Genomic DNA, 18,728 nt, shown 5'->3' with positions numbered 1-18,728 from the left:
CAGCCTTCTAATCGGGGAATATTTAGACCAGGCACAACAAGTGAACCTAATCAACAACCTGGCAGGATTATAAACAACGACACATAGAGCCAACACTGCCGCTATGTACACACATATCACGTGCTGTGCATAGGCAACAAGTGCCAGAGGGGGCACCAAAACAGCCTAATAATCATCATAATGATAAATCATTTAACTCTTAAGATGAAGCACAACTAGGTGGCGCAGTGGTTAGCGCAGTTGCCTCACAGCAAGAAGGTTCTGGGTTCGAGCCCCGGGCTAGTCCAACCTTGGGGGTCATCCCGGGTCGTCCTCTGTGTGGAGTTTGCATGTTCTCACCGTGTCTGTGTGGGTTTCCTCCAAGTGCTCCGGTTTCCTCAAACAGTCCAAAGACATGCAGGTCAGGTGAATCAGCCGTACTGAATTGCCCCTAGGTATGAATGTGTGTGTGTATGTCGGCCCTGTGTGATGGCCTGGCGGCGTGTCCAGGGTGTCTCCCCGCCTGCCGCCCAATGACTGCTGGGATAGGCTCTAGCATCCCCACGACCCTGACAGCAGGACAAGCGGTTCGGATAACAGATGGATGGATGAAGCACAATTACAATAGGCACCATTAGATCATTATAGGCAATACGAGATATACATATTTGCTTGAAATAATAAAATGAATCATGGTGCCCCCATCTCCCTGTGGTTTGTGCCTGCCCTGGCGTCAATGCTGCTGTGACAATTTCGGAAAGAATGGCGTGCAGTAAAAACAAACAAAAAACGAATGGTGCGTAGCCACGTATATCTTATGGTGAGAGAGCGGCAATGGTCATGAACCAGCTGATGCGGTGAGAAGAATGACATTGTTCACGCAGACGCATAAAAACTGAACTTTCATGCGGTAGCTGGATTCTATCTACATCATTTTACAATCGGTTTGTAGGCTAGGCGATGATACAGCGCTGCTTTGTAGGCTTTAAAAATGTGTGAGCTCCCTCTAGAGACGGATCTAGGTAGCACGTCACAACAGTTACATCCCATTACCTAGTAGAAGGCACAAATGTACTGATACTGTATTGTTCTTGTCCCTCTTGTTATTGCAGCAGCAGCAGCAGCAGTGGTAGTAATAGCAGAGTTGCACAAAAGAGTGCATTACCACATAGCTTCTGCTCTATTAGAACTATTTATCTATGTTTATAGTTGTTGCTGAATGCAAATGCATATTTGATTTCTGTTTCCCTGATTTTTTAAAATAGTAATAGTATTTAGAAGACAATTGAAATGTCTTTTAATAACAATTTTTTTTCTAATTTTGCCCTTTTTTCTCCCCATTGTATCCGGCCAATTACCCCACAATTCCAAGCCATCCCGGTCGCTGCTCCACCCCCTCTGCCAATCTGGGGAGGGCTGCAGACTACCACATGCCTCCTCCGTTACATGTGGAGTCGCCAGCCGCTTCTTTTCACCTGACAGTGAGGAGTTTCGCCAGGGTGACGTAGCGCGTGGGAGGATCACGCTATTCCCTCCAGTCCCCCCCCCCGAACAAGTGCCCCGACCGACCAGAGGAGGCGCTATCACAGCGACCAGGACACATACCCACATCCAGCTTCCCACCCGCAGACACAGCCAATGCGTCTATAGGAACGCCCAACCAAGCCGGAGGTAACACACGGGGATTTGAACCGCTGATCCCCGTGTTGGTAGGCAACGGAAGAGACCGCTACGCCACCCGGACGCCCTTAATAACAATCTACTCATACATTTTCGTAATATGTGTGTGTGTGGGGTGAGTGTGTGTGTGTTAGTTAGTGTAGATAGCGGGACCGAAAACTAAAGCACTTATGATCCTAATTCTTTTTGGAGGTGGTAGGTATTGTCTCAGAGAGTAAGGGAAAAATCCCAGAAAATTAAAATTATGCATAATTATGCATAAATAATGCAAAATATGAATTTTTCTAAAAATGGCTAAAAACCACTTTTCTCAACATTTCAGATGATTCTGAGCATCTTTGATTTTTTTCACCTATATAAAAAAAAAAGATTCTGGGACAAATGTTTTGGCATTATGCAAAATATATGCATTTTCGCAAAAATGCACTTATGATCCTAATTTTTTTTTTGGAGGTGGTAGGTATTGTTCCAGAGAGGACCAGAAAAATAGCAGAAAATTAAAATATTATAATAATTATGCATAATTATGCAAAATATGCATTTTCTAAAAATGGCTAAAAACCACTTTTCTCGGCATTTCAGATGATTCTGAGCATTGGGGGGAGGGAGTTGGAGTGGGGGGGGTTTAGGGGCAGGGGGAAGGCGGTTAGCTGGCAGGATGAAGAGGAGGGAGATTTAGACGGGTGGATAACCCAACCTCTATATTGTAGCGGGGTTCTTCTAGTTTTTTTATATGTTTTATGCATTTTAGATTGATCTATCGTGGATTATGTTTCATTTATTTATTTTTTAAAGATTTTTTGGGGGGCATTTTCCGTCTTTATTAGATAGCCATAGTCGAGAGACAGGAAAGGCAGGGGTGAGAGAGGGGATGACATGCAGCAGAGGGCCCCCGGATTCGAACCCAGGCCGCTGCGATAAGGACTCAGCCTTATGTGGTACGCGCTCTACCAGTTGAGCCACCGGGGCGCCCCCAGATTATTCTATTTAGATCAAGGAATTTAATATCTTGGTTAAGTTGTAGCTTATTTATCATGTCTTCATTTCCTGTATGAATGTAAATGTCAAAAATAACGTTTTGCTAATCATATCACGTTTGAGTAATAATAAATATATATAACTATTTGATTAATGTATTTATATAAGATTTGTTTCTGCTTGTGTTTTTTTGGGGGGGGGACACCACAAAGCAATTACACTTGGGGCACCCAAATGGCCAGCAGCGGCCCTGTGCAGAGCCACAGATACAAGGAACAACTACTGTGTGACTTTGTGGCGAACAGAAGAATGGAGGGTCATTATCTTAAGTTTGTGATTGGAAACAGACCTAGTAGCGACTCCATGTTTTCAAATGAGGTTTTTGGTTTCATTTGGATGAGTCCTACAAGGAGAACAAGGCTCCCAGCAGCACGGCTCTTGACCCAGTTTTCACTGCAACCCTGACATGGAAAGCAACATCAAAAAGGAACGGGGAGAAAAAAAATGGATCCGGGAGCAACAGATCCAACATTTCTCAATATCCAAAAAGCCTTGGCTCTCTTTGTAGCTTTGGGAGATGCTTGTTTAGGTTTAGCATTAAGGACACCATTTCCTACAAACACAGGGAAAATGGGAGAACTATGTCGCAGGTCGGAATGTCCTTTAATCTGCAACTTATTGGTCTATGCTCATGATAACATAACATAAGATGTGCTCTCCCTTTTATTCACCGTCTAACCTAATGTTTGGCGTTGGGGTTTGGAAAGCTCAAACATCACTGAAATATCCAGTACGACTGTGGATGATAGCATGTAAAAAAAACAAAACAAACAAAAACAGCTTTATTCCTCCATGAGTTCAATGTATACTATGTAATTTTACACATAATGCATTTATATGTACTGTCGATGTAATTGCAAATAAGATGTCACAAACATTTCATTATGGTTTGGAATATAAGCTTTCCATTTGAAATAACTGATGGAACCTGGATATATTTTTCTTGACAGGTTTATAGAAGGTGGAATTATGTCCTTTCATAAAATCTTTGTGTTGCTTCTTACAAACAATCGGATGCGCCATCTGAATAATACAAACAAAACCACTGCAATGCTGGACAAGCTTTCATAAGATAACAGGGTGAGTCAAATTTGAGCCGCTGCAGTATTGTGACTGTAATTCCCATGTAAGCACAGGTCCTTGTCAGATCCTCAAGGGAACAACATCAAGTATTCACATCTAACCTGGAGCGAAGCTGGTCTTGCCAATGAATTGTACCACGCCGGTTCTCTGGCCCACCACCAGCACCCTCTCTCCCAGGCGAACCTCCGGGCCCTCACACACAGAACTGCTAGCTGAGGGAGTTTGGCTGCGAGGTCCTGGGGGGGAGACAGTGATATTGAAGCATTTCAGGTTTACCCTAATGTAATCACTTTCATCAATTCGATCCAGCTTTAACTGATAGTTATAGAGAAAGGCAAATAATGAAATGATAAGGAGATTCCAGCACTCTGGGGTGAGATAAATATTCACCTGCACTGGCAAGAGGGAAGGCACCAGGAGAAGAGCGGAGTGGCGGGGGAGGAGTGGTCCTGGGACTAGGAAAAACATGCTCCCGCCGCTGCTTGCCAGGAGGGTGATGCCGCGGCAATGGACGAGGTCGGGCAACCGGCCCGGGCCGAGAGTCCAGGGAAGAGGAAGATGAGGAGAGGGAACGAGGAGGAACACCTATGGTAAAGAGGGAGGTATGTGGGGGGGAGTTTCAACATACATGTACAGAGAAAAGGGATGTCTCCTGCAACATGAAAGGTGCAAATGAGGGGCCTTCATTCGAGGGATAGAATGAATTAAACTACGATGTGACAACTAAACACCAGATAGAAATAAAAAGCTGCATAAACAGGTGTCATTACCCGCTCCGCTCTGCTGAGAACTGTTCACTTACCCATTGGTCTGTTTAAAATAACACCCTGCATGTTCTATGCCTCCCTTAACGCAAACCGTACATTATTTCATTTAAGCCTGAAGCGGGAATTCTGTCATCCCTAGTAAGAATGAATCTCATCACTGTATTTATATTTATATATTTATAAGCAGAAGAATTTTCCCCCACCCCTCATTTTCATGCTACTTCCAATGGAGCCACATCAAATCTATCCACCACCACGACAGACAAGTGAGCACCCTCTCTTGGCTTGTCCTATTACCATCATCCAGCAAGGGGGCAGCATTTTAATTTTCCCCAGCTTCGGGGAATTTGATGGGAGGAAAGGGGTTGGCCAAATGAACTCTCAAGAAACCATTTTAAAGCAGCACCCCATTAACTTCTAGCTTTTGCAGACCTTCACAGGCCACAAGTTCATTAAGTGCCCGACTCGCCGAAGCCAATTGATTAATTCCAGGCCACGAGATCTTTAAGCTGCAGGAAGATGCTGTTACAAACAAATTAAAAACCAACTAAAAGGGTAAGAAAGTCTCAAGGTATATCAAAAATAGCAGGTGTATGCTAACGGGCCCTGTGGCTATACAGAATTACACAGAAATTATAGCTGAGGACATTTGCCAGTAGGGATGGGTATCATTAAGATACTTCTACTACTCTTACCCATACTGTTTTATCGATCTGGAAATTTAAAATACTCTTACTAATTCTTTTTGTTCTTTATTTAGATTTTCCCCCCCTTTTTTCTCCCCAATACCTGGCCAACTACCCCACTCTTCCGAACCGTCCCAGTTGCTGCTCCACCCCCTCTCCGCCGATCCGGGGAGGGCTGCAGACTACCACATGCCTCTTCTGATACATGTGGAGTCACCAGCCGCCTCTGGTCACCTGAGTGAGGAGTTTCGCCGGGGGGGGGGGGTAGCACATGGGAAGATCACGCCATTCCTCCCAATTCCCCGCCCCCCTGAATGGTATGTTGTGTGTGCTCGCAGCTGCAGGCTGCGAGCACACACAACATACCGGAGGTGGAAGGGAACAACTGCATTTCTCCGCCTGTATTTGAAGCACTTTCTCTAGATGTTTCTAAAGATTGCTTGTGTTTTCGCCCTTACAAGCAAAAGACTTGTTGCACTTGTGGCAATGAGCATTGTCAGCATCGACTCTAGTGAAGTGTAACCAGACTTTTAACCGTTTAGTTCTCTCTCCACCATTGTCACTAAAGTGAATATGCATCATACACAAATGTCTTAATCTTACCAGCTCCATTTCTAATCTGCAGTGGGACAAAAGGTGCAAGATAATGTTCCTGTAGCCTGAATAAATAGGAAGTTTCTTTTCTTAATTTCTCCCAATACCAACAGCAGAGCCGTTAACGTCGGAACTTATTAGTACCACGGTCTTTAATAATTTAGCACCGGTGCCCATTTAATACCGGGTTCTGGTACCCATCCCTATTTGTCAGCTCAGTTTAATCTAGTCAACCTCTCTTTTCAACAGCTGATCTTGTCTTTGGGGCGTGGTTTTTCTATCACCCATAGAATAGCTGGCTCTGTCCTCACAAACAGGTGCAGGGGTTCAAAACCTAGTGAATGTAGAAACTGCACTTTAAAAAGTAAGTGTGCTGTTCTCGATGTTGTGTAACGTACTTTATTTAAAGATTTGGAATTCAAATTCTGCTCTCTTTTTTTAAATGCTTCGAGGGCCAAGTTGTGTTTCCACATACCCAGTCAGTTCTGCATGGTCACAATCATATAACAGAACATCTTCTTCCCTTCTTTAAAGAGATACCTCTATTACTACTGACCTGCTTGTGCGCGGATACCGACGCCGGGTTCAAATATTAAGATACACCGAGTATCAAAGTCAGGGCGGCTGAAGGAGTGTGGGGGATCTGAAGATGCCGCCAATCAATTTCAGCTTAAATGCTGCTGATGTAGTAATTTGATGACTTGCTCTCGCTTTGCCCCTTCCAGTGCATTTAATGCCCTTTCACATGTGACTGCAGTACCTGGCGTTGTCCCTGAGGCATCCCCTTCTGTGCCCTGATCAGGACCAGGTGGACTTTTTGGTTTATCAGGTGTTTTTTTGATTGATGGAGACAAACCTTTCCGCCCACACAAGCGTGCCCGTGCGCGCGCACACACACACACACACACACACACACACACAGAGAAAAAGAGGAGGAAAAAAAGATATGACTACTTTTTATGCAATGCCCAATACTTTTTCTTTTTGGACCCCCCCCCCCTTTTTTCTCCCCAATTGTACCCGGCCAATTACCCCACTCTTCCAAGCCATCCTGGTCATTGCTCCGCCCCCTTTGCCGATCCAGGGAGGGGTGCAGACTACCACATGCCTCCTTCCGATACATGTGGAGTCGCCAGCCGCTTCTTTTCACCTGACAGTGAGGAGTTTCGCCAGGGGGACGTAGCGCATGGGAGGATCACGCTATTCCCCCCAGCCCCCCCCCAAACAGGTGCCCCCGACCGACCAGAGGAGGCGCTAGTGCAGCGACCAGGACACACACCCACATCCGGCTTCTCACCCGCAGACACGGCCAATTGTGTCTGTAGGGACGCCCGACCAAGCCAGAGGTAACACGGGGATTCAAACCGTTGATCCCCATGTTGGTAGGCAACGGAATAGATCGCTACGCTACCCAGACACCCTACCAATGCTCATTCTAACCAGATAGCTGAAGTACTGCAACGGTGCATACTTAACGCAACATTACAATACTGTGACCTTAACACTGAAAAGTCACACAGCCTTGCATTTTGCATCTATTATTTATAGTTTATGATATATTTATTATTTATAGTTAATATGATATATTTATTATCTATAGTTACTATGATATAATTACTCCCGCTCACCAGCTACTGTAGTTATAATCCAAAACAGGAGCACTGGTTTGCATGGAAAAGTAGCCATTCAAAGAATACGTCGGTTCATAAAAAGGACATTTCATGCTGGAGAATTACAGAAAAGGACAGTCAACAGAAAGTCAACAGAATAACACACACAAAAAAAAAACTGATCAAAATGGCAGACAATGGGACCATAACAGACAGAATGAATAAAGAGGATAGAGCCAGAGAAATATGTAATGGAAAGACAAGACATGGGGGAGAAGAGGCAGTGGTGTGATGGAAATGAAGGACAGTGTGACATTGCGGAGCAGCAATGACATAAGTGCTTCTTGATGGAGCGGAGGTCATCTCGTCCACGAGGACGCGGAACAATAGCACCGGAACTCGCTCGGATTAGCGGTCACTCCCACGCAAGAGCTAAAGCAACATAATTACAAAAACAGACATCTTTTGGCACTGACTCAAACAGCAGAAAATGAGAATGACATTTCCAGGGGATGTTAACGGATAATTAATTTCCCTCCACTGGCCATGTAAGCGCCAAGGCCTCGGTCAGGCTGCAGAAGTATATAAAAAAAAATGAAGTCTGACTCATGCCATAAATCCGCAGCATCTAGAAGACGTTTTCAGTCTGATCTTAAAAAAGGACGGTTAAATCAATCTCAGTGTAAATAAAGATGACAAATGTTTGTGTACCAAGTGTCCCAGGAGGAACTGATACATCCATCAGACACCGGAGGAGCCTGAACCATCTGATCAACTCTAATGGAAATCTAATTTATGTGTTATCTATTAACCAGACGAACTGCTTCAAATTACCCTCTACTCAAGAATGTTGTTTTGCGGGCGTCCCGAAGGACACGACTGGTCGTGTCTGCGGGTGGGAAGCCGGATGTGGGTGTGTGTCCCGGTTGCTGCACTAGTGCCTCCTCTGGTCAGTCGGGGCACCTGTTCGGCGGGGTAGGGGGAACTGGGGGGAATAGCGTGATCCTCCCACATGCTACGTCCCCCTGGTGAAACTCCTCACTGTCAGGTGAAAAGAAGCGGCTGGCGACTCCACATGTATCAGAGGAGGCATGTGGTAGTCTGCAGCCCCCCCCCCCCCCCCGATCGGCAGAGGGGGTGGAGCAGCGACTGGGACAGCTCGGAAGAGTGGGGGTAACTGGCCGGGTACAAAGGGGGGGAAATACAACAACAACAAAAATAATAATATGATAATAATAATGTTGTTTTGGTCCAAGCAATGTTTTGTGCACCAAAGAAAGCTGGCAACTCAAAACTCCAATCACTCTGGCGAGTGCCATTTCAGTTCACTTACAGAGTGTCGGGGAGGCTCTGCCTCCGCAGAGCTGCCCTGTTGCCTTTGAACCTCAAAGAGGAGACGACGTTCAAACTCAGAATACTAAACATCTCTTGTTGCTTTGACCTTTTGCTTGAAGGGACCTCCTGGCTCTATCTATCCCTTCCACATGCTGACATTCACTTGAAGTGACAGGCCGCGCCAAGGACTTGAGCTTTACGGATCAAGTGGCGGTGCTTTGTAAACACTGTCTATATTCTCACCGCACTGCGAGGCCCGCGCTCTGGTTGACACATTCTAATAGGGGCCAGCCCAGTGCTCCGCTGTGTCTGTCTCACCTGGTTAGCGAGATGAGCCAGTTCAGCAACAACCCAACGGATCCACAGACGCGTCTGAGTGACTCGACTGAACTACCAATCCAGTGGGATGCTGAAACATTGGTGGCCGAGACAGTTCGGGCTGTAAACGCCTTTAAAAAAAGTGCTCACTCATAAATTAGTCTGCTTCCTAGGTTGTGTAGAGGTGCTGACACACACAGCCTCAACACTCGCGCCACAAACACATACGCACACACTTTGTGATGAATAGCTGACTGGCTGTTCAGCCTGTCCATGCCCAAGTTATTAAACCCTGCTTAATTGGACCATCAATCACAGAATTCCATAGGCCACTCTCAGGTCCACTATTCGAGTCACGTCTCGATCAATTGGCCTTCAAAAAGGACTGAATAATACAACGCCACAACAACGTAACAAACCCTAGAGGGCGCAATAACCACCAAGAGACTTTTCAAGAGAGCGTCCATTGACTGTATTCAGATAAACAGAATCTAATAACAATCCCCATGAGGAGTCTGGGATATGGGGAATAAAGGAATTGTGAGAGCATTGTCATTGCCATTGGTATAATTCAAGCATTGCCCTTTTGGCACCGGTTCAGAATCCACTCATTGAAATATTCTAAAAAGAGTCATATGGGGTACGGAAGGCAATAAATCCCACCATGGAGTGACACAACTCTCACAGGCTCAAAAACTCGAGACGGCATCTTCTCAGCACAAATGAGGCCATCAGCTGGAGTCATGAGTCAGGGTTCCACACTGCGCTTCTAAAGAGCTGCTGGGATTGAAATCTATTTTAGATAAACAGAATGAATGTGCCCCCCACACAACAGGAACTATAAAAAAAAAACAGCATGACGGCAAGCTGTAACAATTTTTCAGAGAGTTTCAAGCGTGTACTCCAACACAGGTTTACCAACTATTCTTGTACTACTGCACCAGAATACTCAGCGCCTGAAGATTCACAAATTGGCTGTATTAATAACAAGAATCGAAATGATATATTCTGTTGTATAATAAATGAGGACATCAGTCAGAATCAGAATCAGGTTTATCGGCCATGTAGGTCTGCACACACATGGAATTTGACTCCAGTTTCATGGCTCTCACAGTGTACTTAACATAGAATAACAAAACAACAATCCTCAGTTATATACACAAGGATTGATTATTTAGGGGTGTAGAACAGAAGGGGGTAAAAGAGTTGAGGGCAACCAACATATCTGCAACCCTTCCGTGTGGCAGTGTGGTAATCCTGTTAGTGGGACCCTGTTGCAACAAGCGCTCCCCCTGTCGTTTTCAGCAAATCACCCCCAGAGTGGTGGAAGATGGAGATGTGTGGGCCACCATCTCCATTAGTGTGAGTACTGTAGCTCATGTCCCGGGCTCACTCAAGTGAGTCAGTGTCAAGAGTTACTTCTCTTGCCAGCGGGGCATATTGGAAAGGTTTCGGCGATTTCATCAGACTAATGCGGTTACCACCGAGTTTTCATGCGAGTACATGTGAGGGGCACCATTGTTGCCTGTGATGTGTAGTCTCCAATAACGCATTAATGTGCAGTGATCTCCAGAAGCCACTCCTTAAGGGGATTGCACAAAGAAATAAATGGTGACAATAGGAAAACACCTTCCTATAATGGTACCTTTTTCTTTTTTTTTCTTTTCTTTTTTTTTTGCCGATGCTTGTCTAACTCGCTCATGTCTTTGCCCTGAGCTTCGTATGTGCGGATTCTCTTTGTTTGAAAACCGCTTTTTTCCCCCGTTGTGACTGGATTCCTAAAAGGCAATATGTTTGATGTATCATGGTGCTAGAGCTCCTTGTGCAAACGAACATTTGTCATAGCTTGATCCAACTCTGACCATGCCCTGGTTCTTTCTATTAGACCCGAGAGGACCCGAGAAGTAGCTCTTTAATCACAAGACTGGAAACCGACAGTGGCAGTTCCCTTTTTAACCAAACGGCTCAGATAATTCTTGGATTCACCAACATCCTGCACTGTTTCCTGTCCAAAATAAATGTGTTGTACGGACACCAGCATTGCCCATGGACTACAATACCCACAACTCTCTGCTCAACCTCACAGGTGATCTCCATTCCACAGTAACATTATTGGATACAGCAGTACTGTATCTGGTAACAAAAAGTTTGCCCTTATCCACCATGCCACTGCTGTCAGACACTGTGCTCTGTGATGGCCTGGCGGCCTGTCCAGGGTGTCTTCCCGCCTGCCGCCCAATGACTGCTGGGATAGGTTCCAGCATCTCCGTGACCCTGAGAGCAGGATAAGCAGTTTGGATAATGGATGGATGGATGGAACCTAGTCTTGTTCATCTGCCAATCAGCTGTTATAACCAGTTAAGTTTTCCTTCAAGACACGCAGTTTCGGCCCGCTCTGGTGGCCGAGCGGAATAAACCGCCGTTCTTGCAACCCGCTCGTCATGTGGCTGGGAGGTTGGTATCCCAGACTCACCGTAACCGATCACGGCCAGAGCGTCCACGGGGTAAGGCATTCATTAGGCCACCCTTACCCGAGGGATAGTGGGTGTAGATCGGTGTAGTATTCGGGGACTCGTCGTTCTCCAGCGACCCCTCTGGCCCACCCGGGTGCCTGCAGCCAAGCAACCGAAAGCATTCTCCCTACGCCTCCTTTGCGGCCTGAAGGTGATGCAATCCATGCGAGGCTTCAGCATGTAAAATAGCGAGAGCAGCCGACACGAGTTTGAAGGAAGCTGGTGTTACGATTATCTCCTTCCTGTGGAAACGTGAGCCAGGGGAGTTATTGGACAAGAGTTCCGGCCATAAGCCATTGGGTTAATCAGGTGGGATAAGGGGAAAAACTAGAAATAAATGTATTTAAAAAAAAAAAAAAAAAGACACGCAGTTTCCACAGAAAGAGAAGATGACCAGGTCCCTTTTATTTCTTAAACATCAATGCAATCGCAACTTAGACTCCTTAAAAATCAGCAGATGATAGACAGAGCATTGAGGATTGTCAGCTGATGAGCTGCTGGGGAAAAAAAGACTGTGTTTTCCGTGGACTCGTGCTTCGACGCCAGACAACAAACGACGCACCTCCGATTGCCACGGGAAGAGCGATCTCAAATAAGGTTGGTATCTTGGCATAATTAGTCTTAATGGTGGTGTAGTTACAAGATTTAGCCTTAGTGGTTTAGTGACAGTTAGTTTTAGCAGTGGTCTAATTATCTCACGTGAGGAAAGTGTTGCTAATTGAAATCATCCGTGCTCTGTGAAACGTTACATAGGCCGATCATTAGCGTTTCATTTTTTTCATTTAATTTTTCTTTCGTTTGAATTTTCCCTTGTTACTTGGGAAAAGCACTGCTAGCTGAATTAATTCGCTATTTGTTGCACACACTGATCCACAGAGTTGGTAGACAGACCGCCAACCTTTCTTTTGTTCATTTGATACTTTCCTTTTCGTTTCTTTGTTTGCAAAATTATGAAGTTTGTGCACCCGCTGCTCTCTTTCACACTCCTATCTTTGTGCGCCGCCTCGTCTGCGTGATTTTGCACAGCCTCCCTCTCACAAACACCCTGCTCCTTTCGGCATACAAATGCACGCATGCATACACTACATGCACTCCCCCACATACAGACACATCTCCTCTCTCCAGTGGGTGGCAGCACATGCAAGCACACACACACACACACACATAGGACAGCTGGGTACCCCCTTAAGCTTGTGATGCTGAACTCACAAGAGCTTCTAGGCTTGCAGGCATTCTTCCAACTTTGCCACTCTTTCGGGAACTCAGCCTAACGGTGTGTGGCTCCCGTTTGCTTGAATTGAACCACCATTCCACTTATTTGCTGGTGCAAAACCTGACCAGCACCTCACTTTCTGTGGCTGCACGCCAGCCCTTGGGGCTGTTGATTGACAGCTCCTTTCACGAGTTTGAACTGACTGTCAGTGGTTGGCAAACTTCTATCTTCTTTGGTTGGGGTAGAAGACTTTGGGCAGGCGTTCACCACCTTCCCCAGCAAAATGATCTCCATTCACCCACACGAAATGCTACAGAAAGAAAATTTCTAAGGTGCCAACCCACACATAGAACGGTATATGGTTATCTATGCCCTTGCTGCCCACCCAAGCAGCACAGTTCATCACAGGTTGTTGCATCTCCTCCACCAGGAGAACCGTATCCCGGATTTGAAGTTGAGGTCCAACAACAGCTCGCTAAGACAGATGCCAATGAATGTTCAAAGACAGCAGCTCTGTCGCTTCTATAACTCCCAACATATCTGGTCATGAGATCCCAATGATTGCTGCGTCGCAAACCTCCACATTGTGCTGGCCCAAATGGATCCAAATGCGCCACCAATGTTCATATGCCAGTAAAAATTCCATTGGCTGCCTACGATTCCATCCAGGAAATGTTGGACACACTGCTGGAGAAGTAGATCATTCAAAAATGCAACTCCACATACAATTCACCTTTGTTGACTTGTGTTGAAGCCAAACAGCAAATGGCACCTGACCATTGACTACAGGCAGCTAAATATACAAGTCTGTCTCGCTGGCCAATGATCCATTTGGATCAGGTACTCTTGAAGGTGACAGACAGCACATTTTTCCACTGCCGATGTGTGCAGTGGATTTTGGACCCTGGCGGTAGATTCCGCAGACTAGTACAAGCTGGCCCTTTTCCTTTGGGAACCGACAGTTCACATGGAACCGGTGCCCATTTGGATACTCAAACTCCCCATCCGAGTTCAACATCTTCCTTCATAAGGCCATGAGTGATGCTGTAGCTCACAGCAAGTTGATCTATGTCGATGATATTCTGATCCGCTCACAGACCTTCGAAGCCTACCTGATCAAGATCAAACATGTGCTCAACCAGCTTGCTAATGCTGGAGCAAAACTGTCACTCACAAAAGGGCAGTGGTGTCATACCAAAGTTGATTATGTTGGGCTACTTGTTGGCACTAAAGGCACTGAACTCTAGACACCAAGAGTTCAGATCATTCAAGTTAGCGATGCCCCAACCATCACCTCGGAGCTCAGAAGCTTCTTAGGCATCTGCAAGTGCTCCAGACAGTTCATTGAGGACTATGCAGAGATCGCCAGACCACCTACCGGGCTCCTCTGAAAAGACAAAGCATTCCAGTAGGGAAGCTCTGAAGATCTAGAAGCTAGTTTCTCAACCAATTACCTAAGCGCTACCCTATCGCAGGAGTATGACAAAGACAGACGAGTCGTCACCTATGCTAGTCGCTCCATGAGTAGTATAAAACTGAAATTTTCTGACTGTGAGAAAGCCCTGCTAGCAACAGTTTGGGGCATGGAACATTTCCCCAGCTACATTGGTGGTCAGAATTTGTCATAGAGATGTGTTATCACCCTGTCTCTTTCTTGAACAGCCAGAGGTTAAGGGAAGGACGTGTCCAACAGCCACATTGCTAAATGGATGATGGCACTACAAGGTTATGATGTCAAGGTGAGGTATGCCCAGAACCACAGAATGGCTTTAGGCAAGGGCTTAGCAGAGTTCCACCATTGTGACCGCGGAAAGGAACAAGAGGACCAATCACACCCCATCACCACCACTTCTCTTCCTTCCGATCATAATTACTACAACGAAAATGTCTGCAAGGACCTCCCAAAGGTCTATGTAGATGGCTGCTCATTCCACTGTGCGAGCAGAGTACAAGCAGGAGTCGGCATTGTTTGGGTGAATGGTGCGGTTGACACACCACAACAATACCGACTTGGGGTAAAGACAAGTCAGTATGCAGAGATAGCAGCAGTACTCACTGTGTTGCAACAGGCCAGCAAAAAAGACATTGTGCTGCTTGTCATATGTTCCGGACTCCAACTATGCTCGCCATAGTTTAATTTCCCACTTCCCCATATGGAAACAAAACGGCATGAAAAATAACAGGGGCAAATATGTATAGCACGCCAAGCTTTTCCTGGCTTATGACAAGATTGTTACAGATCACGGCATGACCGTATACTGGAAAAAGGTAAAGGGACACTCCCAGACCCCAGGTCCCGATAAAATGGTTAATGATAAGGCCAACTGCCTGGCAAAGGCAGGAGCAGTGGATGGCACTCTTTGGGAGTTTCCAGAGGAGTGGCTCCCAGACAGGCAGAGTTGTGCAGTAAATGCTATTACTTAGCAACAAGCCAAGGAGTTGTGAAAATCCTGACTCTAAGTTGCAAACGATCCAGCTAGGCAGACAGCCTGTCAATGCCGACCTAGTCACTATGCAGGAAAGAGACCCAGTGATCCAAAAGATCTGGCAGTTTGTAGCCGACCCCCAGAGGTTCCCCATTCCAGAACTTAAGCTACAACAGTCGAAAGAACCTCTAGTCCGTTACCTGTGGGTTTTTTTGTTTTTTTGGGGGGGGGGTTGTGGTATTTTTATACCTTTATTAGATAAAGCTAGTGGAGGCATACAGGAAATGGGGAGAGAGAGAGAGGGCTAAGACATACAACAAAGGTCACTGGCTGGATTCAAACCAGAGACAGTTGAGATCATGTGGCCATGTGGCTTGCACTCTAACCTTTTGGCTACAGTGGTGGCCCGTTCTTTACCTGTGTTAATCTTTGAGGTGATGTGGGACAGGTCAATACGACGAGGGGGCCGTAACGGCGTGGAGATCCTTGAGGGGTTTGTTTTGCGTCGTTCCAAGGGTTTGCTAATCTTGGAGAGGGGAGCAAAGATACCTATGGGAAATACAATAAACATGGAGAATTGAATGCTAAGAGTGAAATGACTATGGAAACTTAAGGCGAGCATTAGGCACAAAGCTTAACTTACAGTATGAGTATACATTAATGTACTGGACTGCCACAATTTGAAAGAGCCAATTCACTCACAACTGAGTAAAAGAAAACCTTGATTACAGGGGTTAGGTTAGATACCACTTAACACCAGATGTGTGCTAAATTACATCCTAATCAATAACAGTGTAAGTAATGGAGTGAGCATGTGGGTCATTCAGAGCAGCAGAACTGATAAATGCCTGTAGACTATGGAAGGACTAACCATGTTTGGCTTGACAAGTAAAATACTGAACCCCAGCCACCGATCCGTCATTCTTCCCCTCTGGGAGGTCCAGCTCCACTCCAGCCCACAGGCCCCCGGAAAACTCTGTGCTGCCACAAAATCGCAGGGTGCCAACCTTGTGTAGACACACATACATGAGCTATACAAACAGTCAAAGGCCAATGGCAGAGGTTAAACACTTAATGGTGTTTTTAAGCCCCACTGCCAAAACAAATCAACACAAATCAAGGAATGCAATGTACGGATCAGCCAACATACTGTGCAGTTTGTATGCCAGTAATATCTTTTCAATATGCATATTTGTTTATCTCCTTATGCCTCAAGTACAACCCAGATATTACATCTTGATTCCAAACGCTATGCAACATGGCAAGGGCAGCCCCTCTGTTGGAATACCAACCATTTTTTGACGTGTCTATATTTATAAAAGCAGCAAAAGAGAAAATAATTAAAAGGAAAATAGAGATCAAAGCATGGGACTGCGCCAGCAAGCACAAGGGAGATAATAGGGTTTTGATTAGCCAATCTGTAGAGCTCGACGCTAGGCGATTGCATTCCCAGTGTGGCGGGAAAAATTCATTAATGCTTAATTCTTTCAGAGTCAATATCTGACTGGGCCAAAGTGAGTGAGTCAGTTAATGTTTTGTCAGTCGGTTTATGAGTCTATGACTTCATCTGCGTGTGTGTGAGTACATGTGTGTGAAGTGAGATGTTACCATTACCAGGCCACATTATGAATATCCCCATGCCTAAGCCTTTTTCTAACTTTTCCTCTACTGAGATCTTTAAAAGGTTAGCCTTGATAATCAAGAAATAAAGATGCATCAAAGCTCTGAGTTGATGTGCCATTTCAATGAAACATCAACTTCCAACTAATGTTATATTTGTCAAAAACTAAGATTGATAAAGAGATGCTGTCCCTGCGTTCCCTTTTGATGGTCGACCCCCCACATACCTTCTGACCTGCAATCACCACGCGGTCGCCCAGTCGGATTCCCATGGTGCCAAGCTGTGTCCGGGCTCTTTCTGAGAGAGCAGGGGGGTTGTGAGCAGACATACTGAGGGGCAGTGGGGAGCAGGGTCTAGGCAGTGCTTCTCTTAGGAGAGACCGCAGCTCCTTGGCCAAGGCAGCCGCGTCTGCCATCTCCAAGGGCATGTCTAGGGGGTCCGGCACCACATCTGCTGGGCACTGCCCTTTCTCATTCTGCCAACAGAAGGGGAAGAAAAAGGCAAGGCAAAATGTTTAAATATTGATGTGTGAGAAAAGGAAAAAGACAATTGGGTATTAACAGAGTGAAGGAGGGCATATTTTCCCCTAAGCAGCCATTAATAGTGGATTCAGAAAGTATTCATATCCCTTCAATTTTCCTCATTTTGATACATTACAGCCATACTCTAAAATAGATTAAATTCATTTTTTTATCTATGCAATATTCCATAATGACAAAGCAAAAACAGGGTTTTACAATTTTTTGTTAATTTATCAAAAATATAACATTTACATAAGTATTTTGGCCCTCTACTTAGTACTTTGTTGAACCCCGCCCTCCCCCTAGCAGCAATTACAACTTCAATTCATCTTGGGTAGGACACTAAAAGCTAGGTACACCTGGATCTGGGGGATCTTCTCCCATTCCTCAATGCAGAACCTGTCAAGCTCTGTCAGATTGAATGAGGGGTGCCGCTGTACTGCTATTTTCAGGTCTCTCTGGAGATATTCAATTGAGTTCAAGTTCAGGCTCTGGCTAGGCCACTCAAGGACATTCGCAGACTTGTCGCGAATCCACTCCTGTGGTGTCTTGGCTGTGTGCTATGGTTTGTTGTCGTGTTGGACAGTGAACCTTCACCACAGCCTGAGGTCCTGAGTGCTCTTGAGCAGGTTATCATGAAGGTTCTCTCTGTAGGATCTTCTTCTTTGATCTGTTCAGCTTTCCCTTGATTCTGACAAGTCTCCCAGTCCCTGCAGCTGAAAAACATCTCCACAGGATGATGCTGCCGCTACTGTGCTTCTCTGTAGGGATTGTATTGGCCAGGTGATGAGCAATGCCTGGTTTCCTCCAGGCATAACTCTTGGCATTCTGGCCAGAGTTCAATCTTGGTTTCATCAGACCATAGAACCTTGTTTTTCATGGACTGAGTCCTTTAGGTGCCTTTTGGCAAACTCCAAGTAAGCTGCATATGCCTTCTGTTGAGGAGTGGCTTCCATCTGGCCACTCTTACCATAATCTCCTGATTAGTGGAGTGCTGCCGAGATGGTTGTCCTCCTGGCAGGTTCTCCACAATCTCCACAGAGGACAACCATCTCCCCAGAGGACCTCTAGAGTTCTGTTAGAGTGACCATCAGGTTCTTGGTCACCTCCCTGACTAAAGCCCTTCTCTCCTGTTTGGATGGGCAGCTTACTCTACAAGGAGTCTTGGTGGTTCCAAACGTCTAAAGAATGATGGAAGCCACTGTGTTCTTCGGGACTGTCAAAGCTGCAGAAGTGTTTCAAAACCCTTCCCCAGATGTGTGCCTTGACACAATCTCTTGGCTTGATTTTTGCTCTGACATACATGGCAACTCTGGAGCCTTATATAGACAGATGTGTAACTTT

The 18,728-nt window shown here is 45.7% G+C and overlaps 1 protein-coding gene across 2 annotated transcripts in view; it reads right to left on the bottom strand.

Annotated features, from left to right (window-relative positions):
* The window catches only part of LOC130126389 (CAP-Gly domain-containing linker protein 4-like), a 57,223-nt gene that overhangs the window by 18,019 nt on the left and 20,476 nt on the right, over positions 1-18,728 (bottom strand). The window contains exons 7-12 of one of the 2 annotated variants that reach the window (XM_056295878.1): positions 17,090-17,338; positions 16,114-16,249; positions 15,660-15,791; positions 6,588-6,683; positions 4,171-4,365; positions 3,882-4,016 (exon numbers count right to left, since the gene is read on the bottom strand). In XM_056295878.1, the coding sequence (XP_056151853.1) occupies positions 3,882-4,016; positions 4,171-4,365; positions 6,588-6,683; positions 15,660-15,791; positions 16,114-16,249; positions 17,090-17,338 (943 nt within the window). The remainder of the gene's footprint in view (positions 1-3,881; positions 4,017-4,170; positions 4,366-6,587; positions 6,684-15,659; positions 15,792-16,113; positions 16,250-17,089; positions 17,339-18,728) is intronic. The other variant, XM_056295879.1, reaches the window with a different exon arrangement.

This window comes from Lampris incognitus, chromosome 16, assembly GCF_029633865.1.
Source record: "Lampris incognitus isolate fLamInc1 chromosome 16, fLamInc1.hap2, whole genome shotgun sequence".
Taxonomy (NCBI): Eukaryota; Metazoa; Chordata; class Actinopteri; order Lampriformes; family Lampridae; genus Lampris; species Lampris incognitus.
Note: the sequence above shows the minus strand (reverse complement) of the source record. Positions and strands in the feature narration are given on the sequence as shown.